This window comes from Peromyscus maniculatus, chromosome 6 (assembly GCF_049852395.1).
Source record: "Peromyscus maniculatus bairdii isolate BWxNUB_F1_BW_parent chromosome 6, HU_Pman_BW_mat_3.1, whole genome shotgun sequence".
NCBI lineage: Eukaryota > Metazoa > Chordata > Mammalia > Rodentia > Cricetidae > Peromyscus > Peromyscus maniculatus.
In genome coordinates, this window is record NC_134857.1 from 65195401 (window position 1) to 65211872 (window position 16472).

General features: G+C 39.5%; 1 protein-coding gene across 4 annotated transcripts in view; it reads left to right on the plus strand.

The window, feature by feature from the left end:
• The window catches only part of Fbxw7 (F-box and WD repeat domain containing 7), a 173696-nt gene that overhangs the window by 38355 nt on the left and 118869 nt on the right, over positions 1-16472 (plus strand). The window contains exons 1-3 of one of the 4 annotated variants that reach the window (XM_076574329.1): positions 12460-12487; positions 12612-12675; positions 14471-14522. In XM_076574329.1, coding sequence (XP_076430444.1) covers positions 14478-14522 — 45 coding nt within the window. In that variant the 5' untranslated portion in view covers positions 12460-12487; positions 12612-12675; positions 14471-14477. Of the gene's footprint in view, positions 1-7288; positions 7349-12439; positions 12488-12607; positions 12676-14470; positions 14523-16472 lie in introns of those variants that run through there. The other 3 variants (XM_076574332.1, XM_076574331.1, XM_076574333.1) reach the window with 3 other exon arrangements.

Consider the following 16472-nt stretch of genomic DNA (forward strand, 5'->3'; position numbering starts at 1 on the left):
GTTCCAGCCCTAGGTTCACGTTCTAGTGACTGACTGACTTCAGATTTTCACCTCCCAATACTACAGTCACACCACGAATCCATTAGGGGATTCTTGTGTTGATTTGATTAGGACAGAGCCCTCAGAATCTAGTTGCTTCTGAAAAGTCCATCGGCAGGCAGCCAAGCCCCTAATACATTAGACCAGGATGGAGCAGAAGGAATGGCATTATATACTCAAACTAGAGTGTGTTTTCACATCCTCAGTGAATGACTGTGTAGCTTTAAAAACTAAGCAGCAAAGTTTAAGAGCTGTTGTTATGGCTGACTCTTATTGTTCTGTTTGTATTTAAAATGGGATGAACAAGAAATAGTTATGAGAGGTACTTTTCTTGTGACCTTATTGGCATTGGATTTTTTTTTTTTAAGGAGCATTAATGATACACATTAGATTTAGAACTAAGCAAGAAAGGCTCTGCAGTTGGTTCTCTAAAGCTCCCGAGTGTTATCGTGGATCTTCCATCTCCATCTTTGGAATCTATGATTAAGGGCCCTTCCCTGTTTTCACAGATTGTTCTGGATACTGCCCCCTTTCTGTCTTAGGTTCCCTCCTTTGCCTGCTAGCTTCAGGGAAAACAGCCTTTAAGGGCTTGTTTTCTTTATTTTTATACTGATAGCTAGGAAAATAAAAGTTAAATTTGTATGGAAAAATTAAAACATGGATAGAATAAAAGTATCCATTGCCTGTTTTCACAGCCGTTACATTTTAAAATTTGATGTTTCACTGCCAAGGGCAGGTATGAACTTCAAGTTATGCGGTTCGACAAACGCTTTGCTCACGATCCTACTATTGAGCTTGTTATCTCTACATGTTAAAAAGCACTACAGGTGCTCTCTGGAGTTTTGCTGTCCCATATACCCACAGGGTACTTGGTAACCTAAACGGGGTGAATCTTTTTACTCTTGCTCCCGCCTAAGAGAGAGCAGATTGTAGTGGTCAGGAATGAGCTCTGGGGGCTCAGATCACCTTCCTACATCCCACTTAGGTCACTGTGACAAAGGGACCTACCTGCCTATGCTTAGGGAATGCAGAGTCAGTGCTTCTTGGGTTCTGAGAACTCAGTGGTACCACTCTTCATGAAGAGGCAGGTGTGTGTGTGTGTGTGTGTGTGTGTGTGTTCATGTGTTTGAGTATGCATGTGTGTGGTAGCCATCTTCCCATCTTTTCTTTGAATTGTGGCAAAATATACATAGTATGGAATTTATAAGAGTTTAAATATTGTTTTGCTTTGCTCTACAAATATATATTAATTATTATTACATAATATATTAACATTCTTTTATAATTTCATTATATACAAAAATATAATATACTTTGGTTATAGTCTTATAAATTATCTTATTTGTTTTCCACTCGCACAAAACCCTTCTTCCCATCAGGTCCCCATTTTATTTTCATGTCTTTTTATTGTAGGCCACTACATTTCTTTAGGATTCCCTGTATGATCCTGGGTTATGGAGTATTTACTTGAGTGAGGGCAGCCTATAGGTAGATACAGCTGGGGTATATAACTCTCCCCCCAGAAACCCTTACTTGCCTATAGCTCCCATTTGCTTTTGTCGTTTAACAAAATACCCCAGGCAATACAGTAATGGTGATAACCTAGCTCACCCAGGAATAGCTTTAGATCTGCTCTAAGACTACCTTCAACAAAATTCAGTTCAGGCTGGAAAGATGGCTGCTCTTCCAACAGACAGCACCCATGTCAGGCAGCTCATTGCAGTCTTTAACTTCAGTTCCGGGGGATCCAATGCTCTCCTTTTGCCTTTGTGGGTGCCTGCACTCAAGTGCACAAAATGTACACACAGATACATACCTGCACATAATTAAAAAACAAAGTAGTTCTGTGACTTAACTTTGCCAAATCCTCACTTTTTATCTCCGAAATGTGAATACTAACAATTTCTATATTGTTGAACTTGGAGAGCATAAGATTATTATGATTTTTTAAAGAGACATGCGAAGTTCCCAATTTTGTGTTTAGCATGTATTGAACAAGTGTGGCAGAACTAGCCCTTTGCTTCTCTTAACGTTGTTAACATTTTGATCTTATTCTCTTTCCTTTGAGATGCTCCCCACCTTCCTCTCACCTCACTTCATATTCTCTCTCTCTCTCTGTCTCTCTCTCTGTCTCTCTCTCTGTCTCTCTCTCTGTCTCTCTCTCTCTCTCTCTCTTTCTCTCTCTCTCCAGCCTGGTCTGCAGAGTAAGTTCCCGGACAGCCAGGGCTACACAGGGTTTGTCTCCAATAACAAAACAACAACAAAACAGGTCAGAACAAACAAAAACTAGAAAGTCAAAATTGACAAAACAAAAGCATACAACCTCCACAAAAACAAAACCCAAACCAAACCACAGTGTCTGTTTTGTGTTGGCCAGCTCCTCCTGGACTGATCTCTTTCTCAGCAGGTATCAGTTGTAAGTATCTTCTTGGTTAAGGGTGGGACTTGGTCCACTTCCCCTTCTTTTTGCTACGATTTTGTCTGGTTTGAACTTTTGTGGGTCTTGTGCATCTGTTGTGTGCCTGAGTTCATCTGTGTATCAACCTCTTTGTGTCTGAAAGATGCTCTTTCCTTGGAGTCATCCACCACCTCTGGCCCACACGATCTTTCCACCTTTTCTTACACATAGATTCCTGAGCCTGAGTCCCAAGCCAGATGTGTTGACTGTGGGTCCCTGGTACAGAGCTGTTTTGTGGGTCAGCTAGGAGTAAAAAAGGAATGGAAGATGGTTTAAAAGGGATGGCTGAAGGAGCTGGCAGAGAAGAACTAAGATTTTAAACATTTTATATATATATAGTGCAGTGGCAGTGATATTTTACAGCAATCACTATTCATTTCTGTAATCTTTCTTTTCAACAGAAATGCTTTGCCCTAAGGAATAACTCTCCATCCCTTCCTCCACAGTCTCTTATAACCTCTGTTCTACTGTCTCTATGAACTGGATGATTCTAGGTAGAATATGTAAATGCATATGTCATTTGGCACAATGTTTTCAAGGTTAATCTACATTGTAGCATGTGTTGTAGCTTTGATTTACAACTTCATTCTTTGTGAATGGAGAAGATGCTATTCCAGTAGAAGTGAAAATGTGTCCACAGAGTTTTTCCAAGAATATTTATAGTAGGTTTATTCAAAAGAGCTAACAAGTAGAGACGGGGATGGCTGTGTCGGCCGGACTAATTGACTGTAGCTGGTTTATGTAAGAATATGGATTAGGATAGTTGTGGTGTGTGGGGTTAGAATCCTGAGGAAATGGTAAGTAGTAGAGCAAGAGAGAGAGCCCTTGGAAAAACAAGAGCACAAGCCAAGACAGTATCATGAACATTCCTAGTAAGATTGTAAGTGGGTAAACGCATGATTAGGTCTATGTGTTCTGAATGCTGGGCTGGCAAGATGGCTCCACAGGTAAAAGAAGTTGCTGGCAAGCCTGATGACCTTTGACCCCTGAAACCCATAAAGTGTCAGAACAGAACCCAGCTCCAGAGAGTTGTCCTCTGACCTGCATATGCTTGCCGTTGTGTGCGTGGTCCTGCTCCCAAATTAAAACAACAACAACAACAACAACAACAACAACAAAATATCCAGTTCTTCCTATTGAATTTAGAAGTAGCACAGTGTATCTTATAGTTCTCAGGAACATTGTCTTGAATCCTTGAAGGGGTTGAAATTACCTGCTATTGTAATCATTTTATGCATTAATTGATTTTTATCTTTTAATAACAAATATTTTAGGAAATACTAAATTTAAACTAGTAGTCTATACTATATGTAGTCATATTGCTTGTGGATCATATTTTAAAAATCCAATCTTCATGTACTTCTGTGGTGCCTTTATTCCCCAAATCTTTATGCATTCTGAAGGTATTGGAAATGGGGACTTTTAGGGCTGGAAAGATGGCGTAGTGGATACAGAGTTCTACCATAGCACCCATATTGAGTGGCTCACAACTTTGTATAACTCTAGCTCCTGGGGGATTCCATACAGCGTTTCCCTGTGTAGCTTTGGAGCCTGCCCTGGAACTTGCTCTGTAGACCAGGCTGGCCTCGATTTACAGAGATCCACCTGCCTCTGCCTCTTAAGTGCTGGGATTAAAGGAGGGCACCACCACTGCCCAGGCCACTTTTTTTTTTTTTTTAAATTCTTAAAACGGGAGGTTTTGATAATTCAGATGGTTGGGGGGTATTTTGGAGTGGTAGTGCTGGAGGTTGGTTGTTCACAGCAGTCATCTTTCTAAGTGACAGACCTCATAGAACCTTGCAGTAACTGCTCATTACTTGAAATCAAGGCCAGATTCTAGAGTAACCAAACATGAACCAACAGGCATCTCCTAATAGGATATTTCCTTAAGCCAGTTCTTTACAAGAGTGGTATTCCATTGTAGCCTTACTGATGGATTAGAAGTCTGATTGTGGCATTTGATTTACCTATCTTTGTATAAAATTAATTATATGTCCTTTAGATCATATTTAGTAGTTATCAATATCATATGGTATTTTGCAGTAGTTTTTCTAGGTTCCCACTTTATTCTTCAGATTAAATTGGTTGAGGTCAAAGATGCATTAATTTTGCAGCATTTTCTGTGCTGTGCTGACTGAAGTTGATCAGTTAGTGCTGATTGGACAAGTGATCAGTTATGCTTTTGATTTTGAATGTTATAAGGGATGTTTCTGAGACACTTAGCAGGTAGCATAGATTTATACTTTGTTCTCATGGGAAAATAGAATAAATTAAAAGAGAATAAAGTACATATTAGTTTAATCCTCAACATATTTTGCAGTACAGAGAGAACATTTTTAGGCTTCTGTGGTAAAATGGAAAAATGAGGACACCAGTCTCTGAAGCTTCTGATGTCTACAGTTGAACCAGGGATGCTTCAGCAGCAGCAGTGGAGCAGTTGCTCTGTTGGTTGAGATGCACTAGTAGCTCTGTCAGTCAAGGGCTGGGAGTTCTTCCTTCAGTTCATGGTTCTGCCAGAGGAGTGAAGGGAGAGCAGTTGACCTGCTCTGAAGCAGAGAATAGGAAGTTTTTACAAATAGAGTAAAGCACATACGATGTGAGGAGCTAGGTTACCGCTCCATCTCTTTAACATTAGAAATTTCATCTTTTCATCTCCTGTCTTCACACAGTTGACCCTCCGTACTTACTAATTGATATGAAAATACAATAGCTTTAATAGGATGGTTTATTGCAATTAAGGTAACACAACTGAATTGTTTGCACATCTCTGAGTGCTATTAGATACCCAAAGTAATATGAGGTACAGGATTGATTAAGCTAGAGAAAATGTAATGCCACTGAGATGGTACATCTTCCTGTTTATTTTGTGTGTCTGTGGACATGCGTCTGTGGAGGTCAGGGGACAATACTTGTAGAAGTTGATTCTCTCTTTCCATCATGCAGGTCCAGGGGTTCAAACTCAGGTTGTCAGACTTGGCAGCAAGCATCCTCCTCTACACTGAGTCATCTTGCTAGTCCTTGAACTATAACTTACCTGTTAGGCTTTTTCTTTTCTAATTTTACTTTTATTCGTAATTTTCAATTGTGCATATTATAGGTGTTTTTTTTTTAGATTGTCAGTGTATTTTTTTTCCTCATTTGTTTTTATTCTCTTGGCTGTGCTTTTTTTGTTCTTCAGTTCTCTCATGTTATTTTTAATTCATTGCTTTTCTTCCCTTAATTTTACTTTCCTGGAGAAGGCTGTCCTCATTAGGGCTATCATTGCTGTGATGAAGCACCATGACGAAAAGCAACTTGGGGAGGAAAGGGTTGGTTTGGCTTGTGTGTTCTGAATCACGATCAGATGGAAATCACGGCAGAAACTCAAGCAGGACAAACCTGGAGGCAGGAGCTGATGCCAAGGCCATGGAGAAGTGCTGCTCACTGGCTTGCTCAGCCTACTTTCTTATAGAACACATGGCCACCTGCCTAGGGGTAGTACCAACCACAGTTGGCTGGACCTCACCTTCAATAATTAAGAAAACACCATCAGGGCTTGTCTACAGCACTGGAGACATTTTCTCAGCTGAGGTCCCTCCTCTCAGATGACTACAGCCTGTGTCAACTTAACATAGAACTGGCCAGGATCAATTCTTCATTCATTTCTTATTGTGTCTTGTCCATTTCTATCATGGTCTTTGTGCTTTTAGTGAAAGATTAAAGCAAACAAACTTGTAACTCTCCACTGTAGTCACTTCAGTTGACCTTATTTTACTGTGCTTTCTGTGACTTTTGGTGGAGAGGTGGGAAATTTTCACTAGCCAAAATATTGTGATTTGGATTATCTGAGTACTATGTGGCTTTTTGGTTGGTGACTTCTGTTCCTTTCCTGGCTAAGAATTGTAGTTGTTTGTTGGCAAAAGTGGGGGGCGTTGTGTGGTTCCTTCCTATGCTGGTCTCTTCTCTGCAGGAGATTAGAAAAGGTCAGGAGGGGTTGATGTTGCCTTTGGTTTTTCAGTCTTTTTTTTTTTTCACTCTTTTTCTCCAGAACATGTAGTTTCTACCTTTGTATTCCTTCACTTGTGAATCTCAGCGGTCCATTTGAGTTCCCTACTGTTGAGGTGTGGGCTTCTGGGAGCTACTCCCTGCCGTCTTTCCAAGTCTTCTGTGTCCTAGCCATGTCCACTAGATTATGTGCTTTTGTGTTGAGGCTGCCTTTTTGTAGGGTAAGGAGGACATGTGGACAGGTGAAGATGTCAAGGGGGCAGCTGTTGTCCTAGGAAGAACCCAGCCATCTCTTGACCTTTCACTTTACTGTTTTTTACCTTTCACTCTTAGAAGAGCCTTTCCTAACTTCCTGTCTCATGAGATTATTCCATACTTTAAATGTTTTACTTCGATTTTCATTTATTTATTTGATTTAGGCATCAAATTTTACTAAGAGAATTGTAACTAGAATGGAACGACCCAGAGAGATAGTTTTTTAAAGTTGGTGATTGAATGTTCTTGAACCATTCAAGGAACAATCTGTCAATGATTGTTCCTACCTCAGCTGTGAGTGTAACTGCTTTTGTAATGTGTGAGAATTTTGGTATTGTATTGTTTCATTGCCTTCTTGCCTAATACTGCAATATTTTCTAACAGACTTAAGATTTATATCTGGTGGTGAGTTTCTTTTCATTGTACACACACACACACACACACACACACACACACACACACACACACACACACCCCTTTTGTAAATGAAGTTTGGTTTCAGTTTTCTTAGTTTCTTTTTTCTTTTTTTTTTTTTTCCTGACAGGATCCTGTGTAGCCCAAACCCCGACCTCTCAGTCTTCCTTCCCCACCTCCTGAGTGCTAAGATTAAAGGTATGTGCTCCTGTGCACACTTCTGTTGGTTTCCCTGTAGTCTCTTTCTCCATAACGTAGAGACAATCTGTGTATATCAGGAGGACTGACATTTAATAATACTGAGACTTTCCCAGTCCATGAATATATCTCTCCGTTTAGTAGATCTCTGGTTACCTTCCTTAGCTTAAAGATTTTTCACATATTTTGTAGATATAAACTTACTTCTCTATTTAATATTTGTTGTTATTGTGTATGTACATGATGTTGATCAGAGGACAACTTTCAGAAGTTAGTTCTCCCTTTCCCCTGTGAGATCCAGGGTCTGAACTCCATGTTGTCAGGCTTGCCAGCAAGTTTACCTGCTGAGCTGTTGGTCCTCTTCTCTTTCTTGATGACATTGGAAATGTTACTGCTGTTTTTCTTTTTTCTTTTCTCCTAGTTACTTTTCTGTAGCTCTGATAAAACACCGTGACCATGACAACTCATTTAAAAGAAAGCGATTAATTGGGTTTACTAGTTCCGTTTGAGTCCATGATGGTGGAACAAAGACATGATGTTAGAAACAGTTCAGAGGACCTGGGTTCAATTCCTAGCATGCAGCAGCTCGCAAATGTCTGTAACTCCAGTTCCAGGGGCTCTAACACTCTCTTCTGGCCTCGGTGGGTATCCAGCATGAGACTGGTGTACATATGTATACAACATGTGTAGGAAAAACACCCATATGCAGCAGATACAAATGAAATATTGGAGTAAGTTCCTTTTAGAGGACAGGAATTCGACTTGTACAGTCTTGTACAGTGTACATGTCAGGACAGTAAAAGGATGCACTGGTGCTTGTGTGGGTTTAAGGAAGATGCATGCTTGATAGAAGTTGGCTGCTGGTAACTGAGGGATTTTGAAACGGTCTGTGGAAGTGTTGAGGAACACTGAGGAAACATGCACTCTACAGATGAGGTGAACTGTACTGAAACCTCTCTTGTACTGTTTTGATAATTGGAGTAAATCAGGCGGTTTAAAGGCACCGGCCATAGCTTCCTTCTGGCTTGCTGGAAGCAGCTTATGAATGTCAGTCAGAAAGCTGAGGTATTTCTTTCAGACTGAGTTACCACATGAGAGCTTTCTGCTGTTCTTTTGTAGACCCAATGCCCCACACTTTATTAAGGAGACAGAAGTGTATCATGAGGCCCTTTTAGTAAAAATTTAGATTTTTTTTTAAATAAAACTTTCTCATGCATACAGCTTTTAAAGATATACTTGAAGGAAAGGGTAGTAGAGTATAGCTTTGTATAAGAGGAGGAAAATAAAGTGGCCTACGCTAAGCTCCTTTGTGAATATTAGAGTAGACTAAATGGGTGAGAAACTTGAGAAATGACCTCTGATGTTTCTCCCCAATAATTTAAGGTCTGATGTTGATGTATCTCCAGTAGCTGCCTCTTCGCCCTGGGGAACACACCCCACGATGTCAGTGGGTGCTTGAAGTCTTACTTGGGATGGAATAGTGTAGATCCATGTGTACCCTGTAAAGTTGAGAATTTTTACCCCTCCTGTAAAACAGTGGTTTTCAACCTATAGATTATCATTTCTTTGAGGTGAAAACATTCAAAATCTAGCTTTTTTGAAAAATACATTGTTATTGTTATTTGTAATAGTTAAACTATAGACTACTGTGCTACAGAATACTAGAACTTCTAACTTACATAGTGCCTGGGAAAGTACTGGTTTGTTAAGTATCAGTGTTTGCATGGTTAAGACACAGGGAGAAGCTTCATGAACTTTACTATTGTTGTACAGTGTGCAGCCACTGAGGTAACTGTACTTCTGTGTTAGTGGAGACTTCCTGCTTCCATTCTTAGAGACTTTCTGAGATCTCTATGTTATCAGAAATCATAAAATTGGGTACTACCCCTTCACAAACCCACAGTTTGGTTCTGTGGGCTCTAGACAAGATCTGTTGATCTTGCCGTTGGTCATTGTAGACTCTTACCTTCAAAGTAGACACCCCTCTCCCCCCCTCTCCCTCCCTCCCTCCCTCCCTCCCTCCCTCCCTCCCTCCTCCTCCTTTTTCCTTTCTTTTCTTTTTCTTTTTTTACTGAGAGGTACAGATCTCTTTGGGGTAAGAGTTCAGTAGTTAATCTTTCTCTTTCAGGAAGACAAATTTCTCATTAAGGGGTTTCCCTTTTTTGTTATAGGATATCTCTCCAATTAACACTTACATTATAGGATGCTGATATTGCTCTTAGTAATTGAAAGACAAGAACCTTAAAGAAGTATGTTTCATGCGTGAAGGGAGAATGGAATCTGATTTTTAAAATGGACTCAGTGGAAGTGTTTCTGTACACTGTGGTCCGGAAGTGTCAGCTCCGTATTGTGTGGCTGGCTGTCCTCTCACAGAAACCTCAGTTCCTGGTTGAGTGCAGCTTTCTCCCCCAGGCCAAATTCTTACATTCCTGTAACGTTTTGGTTAGTCGTCTCTAATAGCTGCTGGACTGAGGAGTAGCTGAAGTTCGCAGCGTTTGGGGATTGTTGAGGGAACTTCCCTTCAAGGCCTGGGTTTGCAACCCAGTGGGTTTGCCAGGTGTCCAATGGTTAAAGGTGTTTGCTGCCAAGTCTGCCAGCCTGAGTTCAACCCGTGGGACCCACAGGTGGGCAAAGAGAGCACACTTCCACGAGTTGTTCTCTGATCTCCTTATGGCACTTGTGTGCACACATACACATGGCTGTGCACCTGCCAAACAAACAAACAAACAAATGTAAACAGAAAGGAAACAGGTAACAACCCAAGGCAAACCTGTTGCTGTGGATTATAAAGTAGGTGTCTTTATTCAAATGTGTTAAAAAAAAAACCCTTCAAATTAAATCAAGATGCCAATTTAGTTTAGAGAAAAATAGAAATTGTTTACATTAAGAGACACTGATTAGGTAAATCAAATGGAAAAGTAAAATAAAAAGAAATGAGACTAATATTTTAAATAAGGAATCTATCATTGTCAATCTTAACAAGAAATTTAGGGATATAAGAATATTATTTGATAAGCATTTCTTCAGCAGGTTAAAAAGACTTTTCTTTAGAGACATTGATTTAAAAAAAATCTTAGTTTTCTAAACAATAGGACTGAATAGTTGTCTTTAAAGGTTTTACAAATGTGTGGCATGACCATCTGGTTGTTGTTAATTCCTTTCTTTATGTGCTGAGTTATGTATTTGTAGTGTATGTGTATGTTGTTGTTCATGTATGTGCGTGTATGCCACAGTGTATGTGTGTGTGGAGGTCAGAAGACAGCTTTCAGGAGTTGGTTCTATCTTTCCACTGTGGGTTCTGGGAATCAAATGAGTCAGGCTTGCATGATAAAGTTTTATCTGCTGAGCCACTTGCTGGCCCATATGTTTGTGAATTTAACTTGAATATAAGAAGTGTTAGCAAAACTTGGTGTAAGTGGTGGAGCTGTAGCCCGGTGGTAGAGTGCTTGCCTTGCATACATGGCATCCTAGGTTCAGCACCCCCACCCCAAGACACCATTCACAAATGGAGCTGTAGAGAGCTCTCAGTGAGCGAGAGTGCTTTGCAGCACAAGCGTGAGCCAGGAGAGCTCATGTGCCCTTGTGACCCCAGTGCTTGGGGCAAGCATCCGTTGGAGACCGAAGGATGGCTGTGGCTTGCTGGCCAGCCAGCTTAGACAAAAAAACAGCAAGCTCCAGGTTCAGTGAGGGACCCTGTCTCAAGGGTGGCTGCTGGAAAAGCAGAAAGTGCCCTAACCACAGAGCCATCCCTCCAGCCTTGGTTGTCATTTTCTTGATGACTTGAAATTTTTTTCAAAATGTGTTTTGCATATGAATCTTAGTTGCACATGTCCCTTGCTAGAGTTCTCTAATCTATAGTTTGCATGAAGTTTTTTATAAATAATATCTGATTTTAACAATCAATTTTCCCTTATGTGTGATTTAAGAATAATCTTTGCCTTATTTAAAAAAGGTAAACCATTTCTTGTCATCTTACAGAAACTTTATTGTCCTAAATTTTGTTTACATCTCTAATATGCCTTTCTTTCTACATTTTCTATGGTCTGAGGTTGGATGCTATTAATTTGATTGCTCTTGACTTTAGCACAGTTAGATACAGAAAATCTATTGGTATGATGTACTCAGGAAATCTTAAAAATTACACTGTGTGTTGTGTATGCAGGTGTGTGCTGTGTACATACTTGTTTAGGGCAGAGGACAGCTTGCAGGCTAGGCTCTTTCATCCTTGTGTGTTCTGGGCATGGAGCTGAGATCAGATAGAACACGACCTAGGGCCTTTTCCTGCCGATCCATCCTGCCAGCCCAAGGAACATTTTATTTTTATAACTGGTGGTATACTTTCTAGATGGTAACAGTTTGTGTTCTTAGTTAAATCTGGTGAGTCTGTAAAAGGAATTTTAAGAGTTTTCCCCCTTGACTAAAAGGCAGGCAGTTTTACTTGATACTGAAGTACATTCGTGTCTTGTGGTGGTGATAAAAGATGTGTGTCTTTTCTTTTGAGGTGGTATCTTTAGCCCAGGCTGCCCCAAAACTTCCTGTGTGACCTGACATGGAACTCTTGATCCTCTTGTATCCACTTCCCAAAAGGGCGGAACCCATATCCAGTTTATAATGATGGTTAAAACGTGAACTGTGTAGTTGAGTGCAGCTGCTGTGTTTAAGCAGATGACTTAGTCGTTAATAAGAGTGATATGATTAACAACGGAAAAGATAAATACAGGGTTTTTAAGGTCCAGAGTGAAGTGCCTGGCAATTAGTCAGTTCCCTAAATATTATTTAGAACTTTTATTCCTGAGTCTTTGAACCTAATTAAACTTGGGAGTTGACAGAGATGATTTGTAGTATAATTTTTATTAAATAAGATGACTTAAATCTGACTTTTATAAACAGTAAAGTCAATTTGTCAGTTTATATATAACTTTTCTGTGGATAAAATATTTTAATATTGTCAACTTTGCCAGTGTTCTGGTAGTTTGTTAGTCCTCCATGTGTTATGTATACAAGTTCTTTTTAAGAACATGAGAGTTTTGTTTAAATTAGGCAGTCTGTTTAACTGACATTGAATCATTTTTATTTTCTTTTTGTTATTAGGAACTCTCGGCTGTCAAGGAGACTTTTAAAAGGCTCTCTAAATACTTGGTAAGTACTTGCTTTCCCTGTACTTTTGCATGTTCCTTACGTTGATGCATATTCTATTTGAACACCTCTGACAACAGTAAGTTAAATCGCAATAAGAATTATATTTGTTTTCATTTTTACCTAGGTACGAGAATTTCTTCTCTTTATATCTTTTGTGATCCCTCTACACATTGTGTCTAGAAAATCAGGTTAGTAAGCAGGAATAGTAAATTTATGAATTAAATAAGACTTTTCCTACCTAAGATTATATACTATAACACATACAGATTTATTATTATTGTTGTTATTATTATTATTCCATTCATTGCTTGACTGTTCCTTAATGTATTAAATATTGTTTACTACAGTGTGTCAGCATAAACACTATTACTGTGGGTTAGCATCTATGCTATTTCCTATCTGTACTATTTCATTTTTTTGTTTTAAGAGTGAAATTAAAACTTTTGTAGTTACTCTAATTAAAAATCTGCTAAGTTACCATTTCACTAGGGCGAACTGTTTCTTCACCCCTGACCCCATCTCTGTGTATAGATAGTGTGTGTGTGTGGTAAATAGATGTGTGCACATGGGAGTACAGCTATGTGTGCATGCATGCTGAAGCCAGAGGAAGATGTCAGGTATCTGGCTTTATCATTCTTTCACCTTATCCTCTTAAGACGGGGTCTCACTGAAACTTTAGCTCACCATCTTTTGGCCAGACTGGCTGGCCAGCAAGCCCTGACAGTCCTTTTGTGTCCCCACCCCAGTGGTGGAGTTAGAGGCCCACGTGACCCTGCCCAGCTTTAATGTGAGTGCTGGCACCAAAACGTCGGCTCTTAGGCTCGTACAGCAAGCACTGAGTCACCGCGCCATCTCCCCAGCCCGTTTCTTGTTCCTGCTTCTTCTAGGCCCGTTCCTTCTCCTAGATAGCCGCCTTCTACATTTACCCATCCACCCATGCATCTACCCACACACACATTGTGTATATTCTGCGTATAAATCAGACCCTAGTTTCTTTTCCCTGAATTTGGCTTAATCATCGATTAACATGGTGATCTCATTTCTACCCATTTTCTTACCATATTTTTACTCATCTTTATAGCTGGAAGTGGGAGGGGGGCAAACCTCCATAATGTGTATGTGCTATAGTTTCTTTGTCCATTCATTCATCTGTTATGAATAGTGCTGCCATAAATGCTGATGTACGTAACACTTCGTGGTATGCTGACTTAGATTCTTTTGGATATATGCCCAGGAGTGGGATAACTGGATCATATGGAGTTCTATTTGTAGTTTTTTGAGGAGCCTCTGTACTAATTTCCATAGTGGTTACACCAGTTTACATGCACTCTTTTTTAATAGTGAAAAATTTTAAAGTGATTAAGTGTTCTACAAAATGAGACAAAATGCTTAGACATCTGATAATCAAATTCCATGATATAGTTTATGGTTGTTTTAATAATATAATCACCAAAAATGTTTATTTCATTAGCTAAAGGAGAGTCCCTAGATACATAAAGAAATATGAAATGAAAAAAAAAAATCCTTTCTTGTACTAAACTGTTTACTGTATTTGAAATAGTAAATATTTAACCAGAGGATATTTCCATAGCAATTATAGCAAATGCTTACATGCTCAGCAGTTGCGATCTTCACTTGTAATCTGTAGCAAATTTAGGAGCGTATGATAGAACAAAGATACTTATACAGATTTTTACTACCTTATAGTGTGGTGACTGATTCTGGAGTGTATACACAGAAAGGGGTAGTTTGACCCTTCCTAAATTTGAGTTAGAACCAACTGTCAGCATTGTTGGCTTATGGTTAATATTGAATTTTAAATGTATTTAGTGGCAGTTTTATTGTCCTATAGTTCACACAGCAGGAAACCTCATCCTTGTATACTGTTAGTGATCCTTGAGTATATTCAGTGTGTACACTCCTCACGGCCATTCACACTCAGGCTGCTTTCATTTCCCTTCTTCCCTTTGTCTCTCTCTCTAGGCAATCAATGACGGGGCTTCTGCTTGTGAGAGTTTGCCCGTTTTGGACATTGGTAAAAATGGCACCACACAGTATTTGTTCTTTTGTGCCTGGCTTCATTCACTTAGCACAATATTTTCAGTATTGTATGTGTCATATCAGCATTTAACTTATTTTTATGACGTATTAATAGTTGTTCGTATGCCACATTTTATTTAGTCATTCATCGGTGGGTAGATCCACTTTTTTGGTTGGTAGGAATGTATGTGTTGTGAGCTTTCTTGTATAAGTTTTTGTGTGGATGTCTATTTTTATTTCTTTTGAGCATATGTGAATGGGGTAGGATTGATACTTAGTCCTTTGTGTACCTCTTCAAGTAGCATTTTACAGTAATACACAAAGGTTCTAGTTTTCCTGCATCCTCATGGACACTTATGCCTGTATTTTAGTCTTCCTAGTTGGTGTGAAAGGGTGATTTCATTGTGGGTGATTTCATGTGCTTGCTGATCATTTGTTGTCTCTGAAGAAAGAGCTATTCAAGTTCTTTACTCATTTTTCAGCTTATATTATACTTTTAATATTGAATTGTGAGTAGTCTTTATAAATTGTGACTACTAGACCTTTATCAAATATGAGTTGCAAATATTTTCTCCTATTCTTTGCATTATCTTTTTATTTTTAAAAAATGTCATTGGAAGAATGAAAGATTTTAATTTTGATAGAGCTCAGCATTCATTTTGTTGTGCATTTTGCATAAAGTTACAAGTTCATTTTAAAATAAGTACTTACTGATAGTCAAAGTCTGTGACAGGCTTCATCACAAGTCCATACAGAACACTGACATGTCTTGTATCTCATGGCCAGAGCTCAGCAGAAGCAGTTACTATTGTATTTGTGTTTCAGTTCCTCAGGGCTTTGTTTCCATTAACCTCCTGTTTGACTCTGTGTGTTACAAAGACTATGTTGTTCGTGTGTGGTTGGTTTATGTCAGTCAGTGTGGTATGGTTGGTTTATGTCAGTCAGTGTGGTGTGGTTGGTTTATGTCAGTCAGTGTGGTGTGGTTGGTTTATGTCAGTCAGTGTTGTATGGTTGGTTTATGTCAGTCAGTGTGGTGTGGTTGGTTTATGTCAGTCAGTGTTGTATGGTTGGTTTGTCAGTCAGTGTGGTTGGTTTATGTCAGTCAGTGTGGTGTGGTTGGTTTATGTCAGTCAGTGTGGTGTGGTTGGTTTATGTCAGTTAGTGTTGTGTATGGTTGGTTTATGTCAGTCAGTGTGGTATATGGTTGGTTTATGTCAGTCAGTGTGGTGTATGGTTGGTTTATATTACTCTATGTTGTGTGAGCATTCTTTCCCCTACGCCTGATGAGACAGGGTCTTGCTCTGTCTCCCTGGCGGGTCTTGGATATCCCAGCTTCCCAAGTACTGGGATTTTGGCAGTTTAACATTCCTGCTTGTGATTTCTGTTCTCAAGAGAAAATGGATCCATTTGAGATATGTCTTTGTTTCTTTTTGACTGAATATGTTTTGACTGGTCATGTGGTCTGGGTGGCCAGAAGCTTCCTTAGAGTATCGCAGACAACACAGGCTGACAGAAGAGCTGAGATGCTGGGAAGAAACCTTGAGGCCAGAGAACATCAGAGGATGGGAGCCATCCGAGTACAGTCTCTACCCAGTTCTTCCACTGCCACCGTCAGCTACTCAGGGGCCAGGGTAACGTCCCAGGCATCAGGCTGAGAAATAGAAAGATGGCTCAGAGATGAGGGGACTGAGCCAGGTAGTAGCCACACACTGCAGAGGAAACAGTTTGGAGTTCCCATCTACAACACTAAAACCAGAAGTTCCTCTGAAGGAATATAGCAAAGTCCAGATATGCTGTTATTATTTATATTGTCTGTTTTCCTCCAGAAATTACTAGATACATATGGAAAGTAGATATGACTCATTTTCAGATACAGTAAATTAACAAGTAGAAACTAACTATGAGAGGACTAGATAATGGTTAAAGATTTTAAAATAACTCTGAG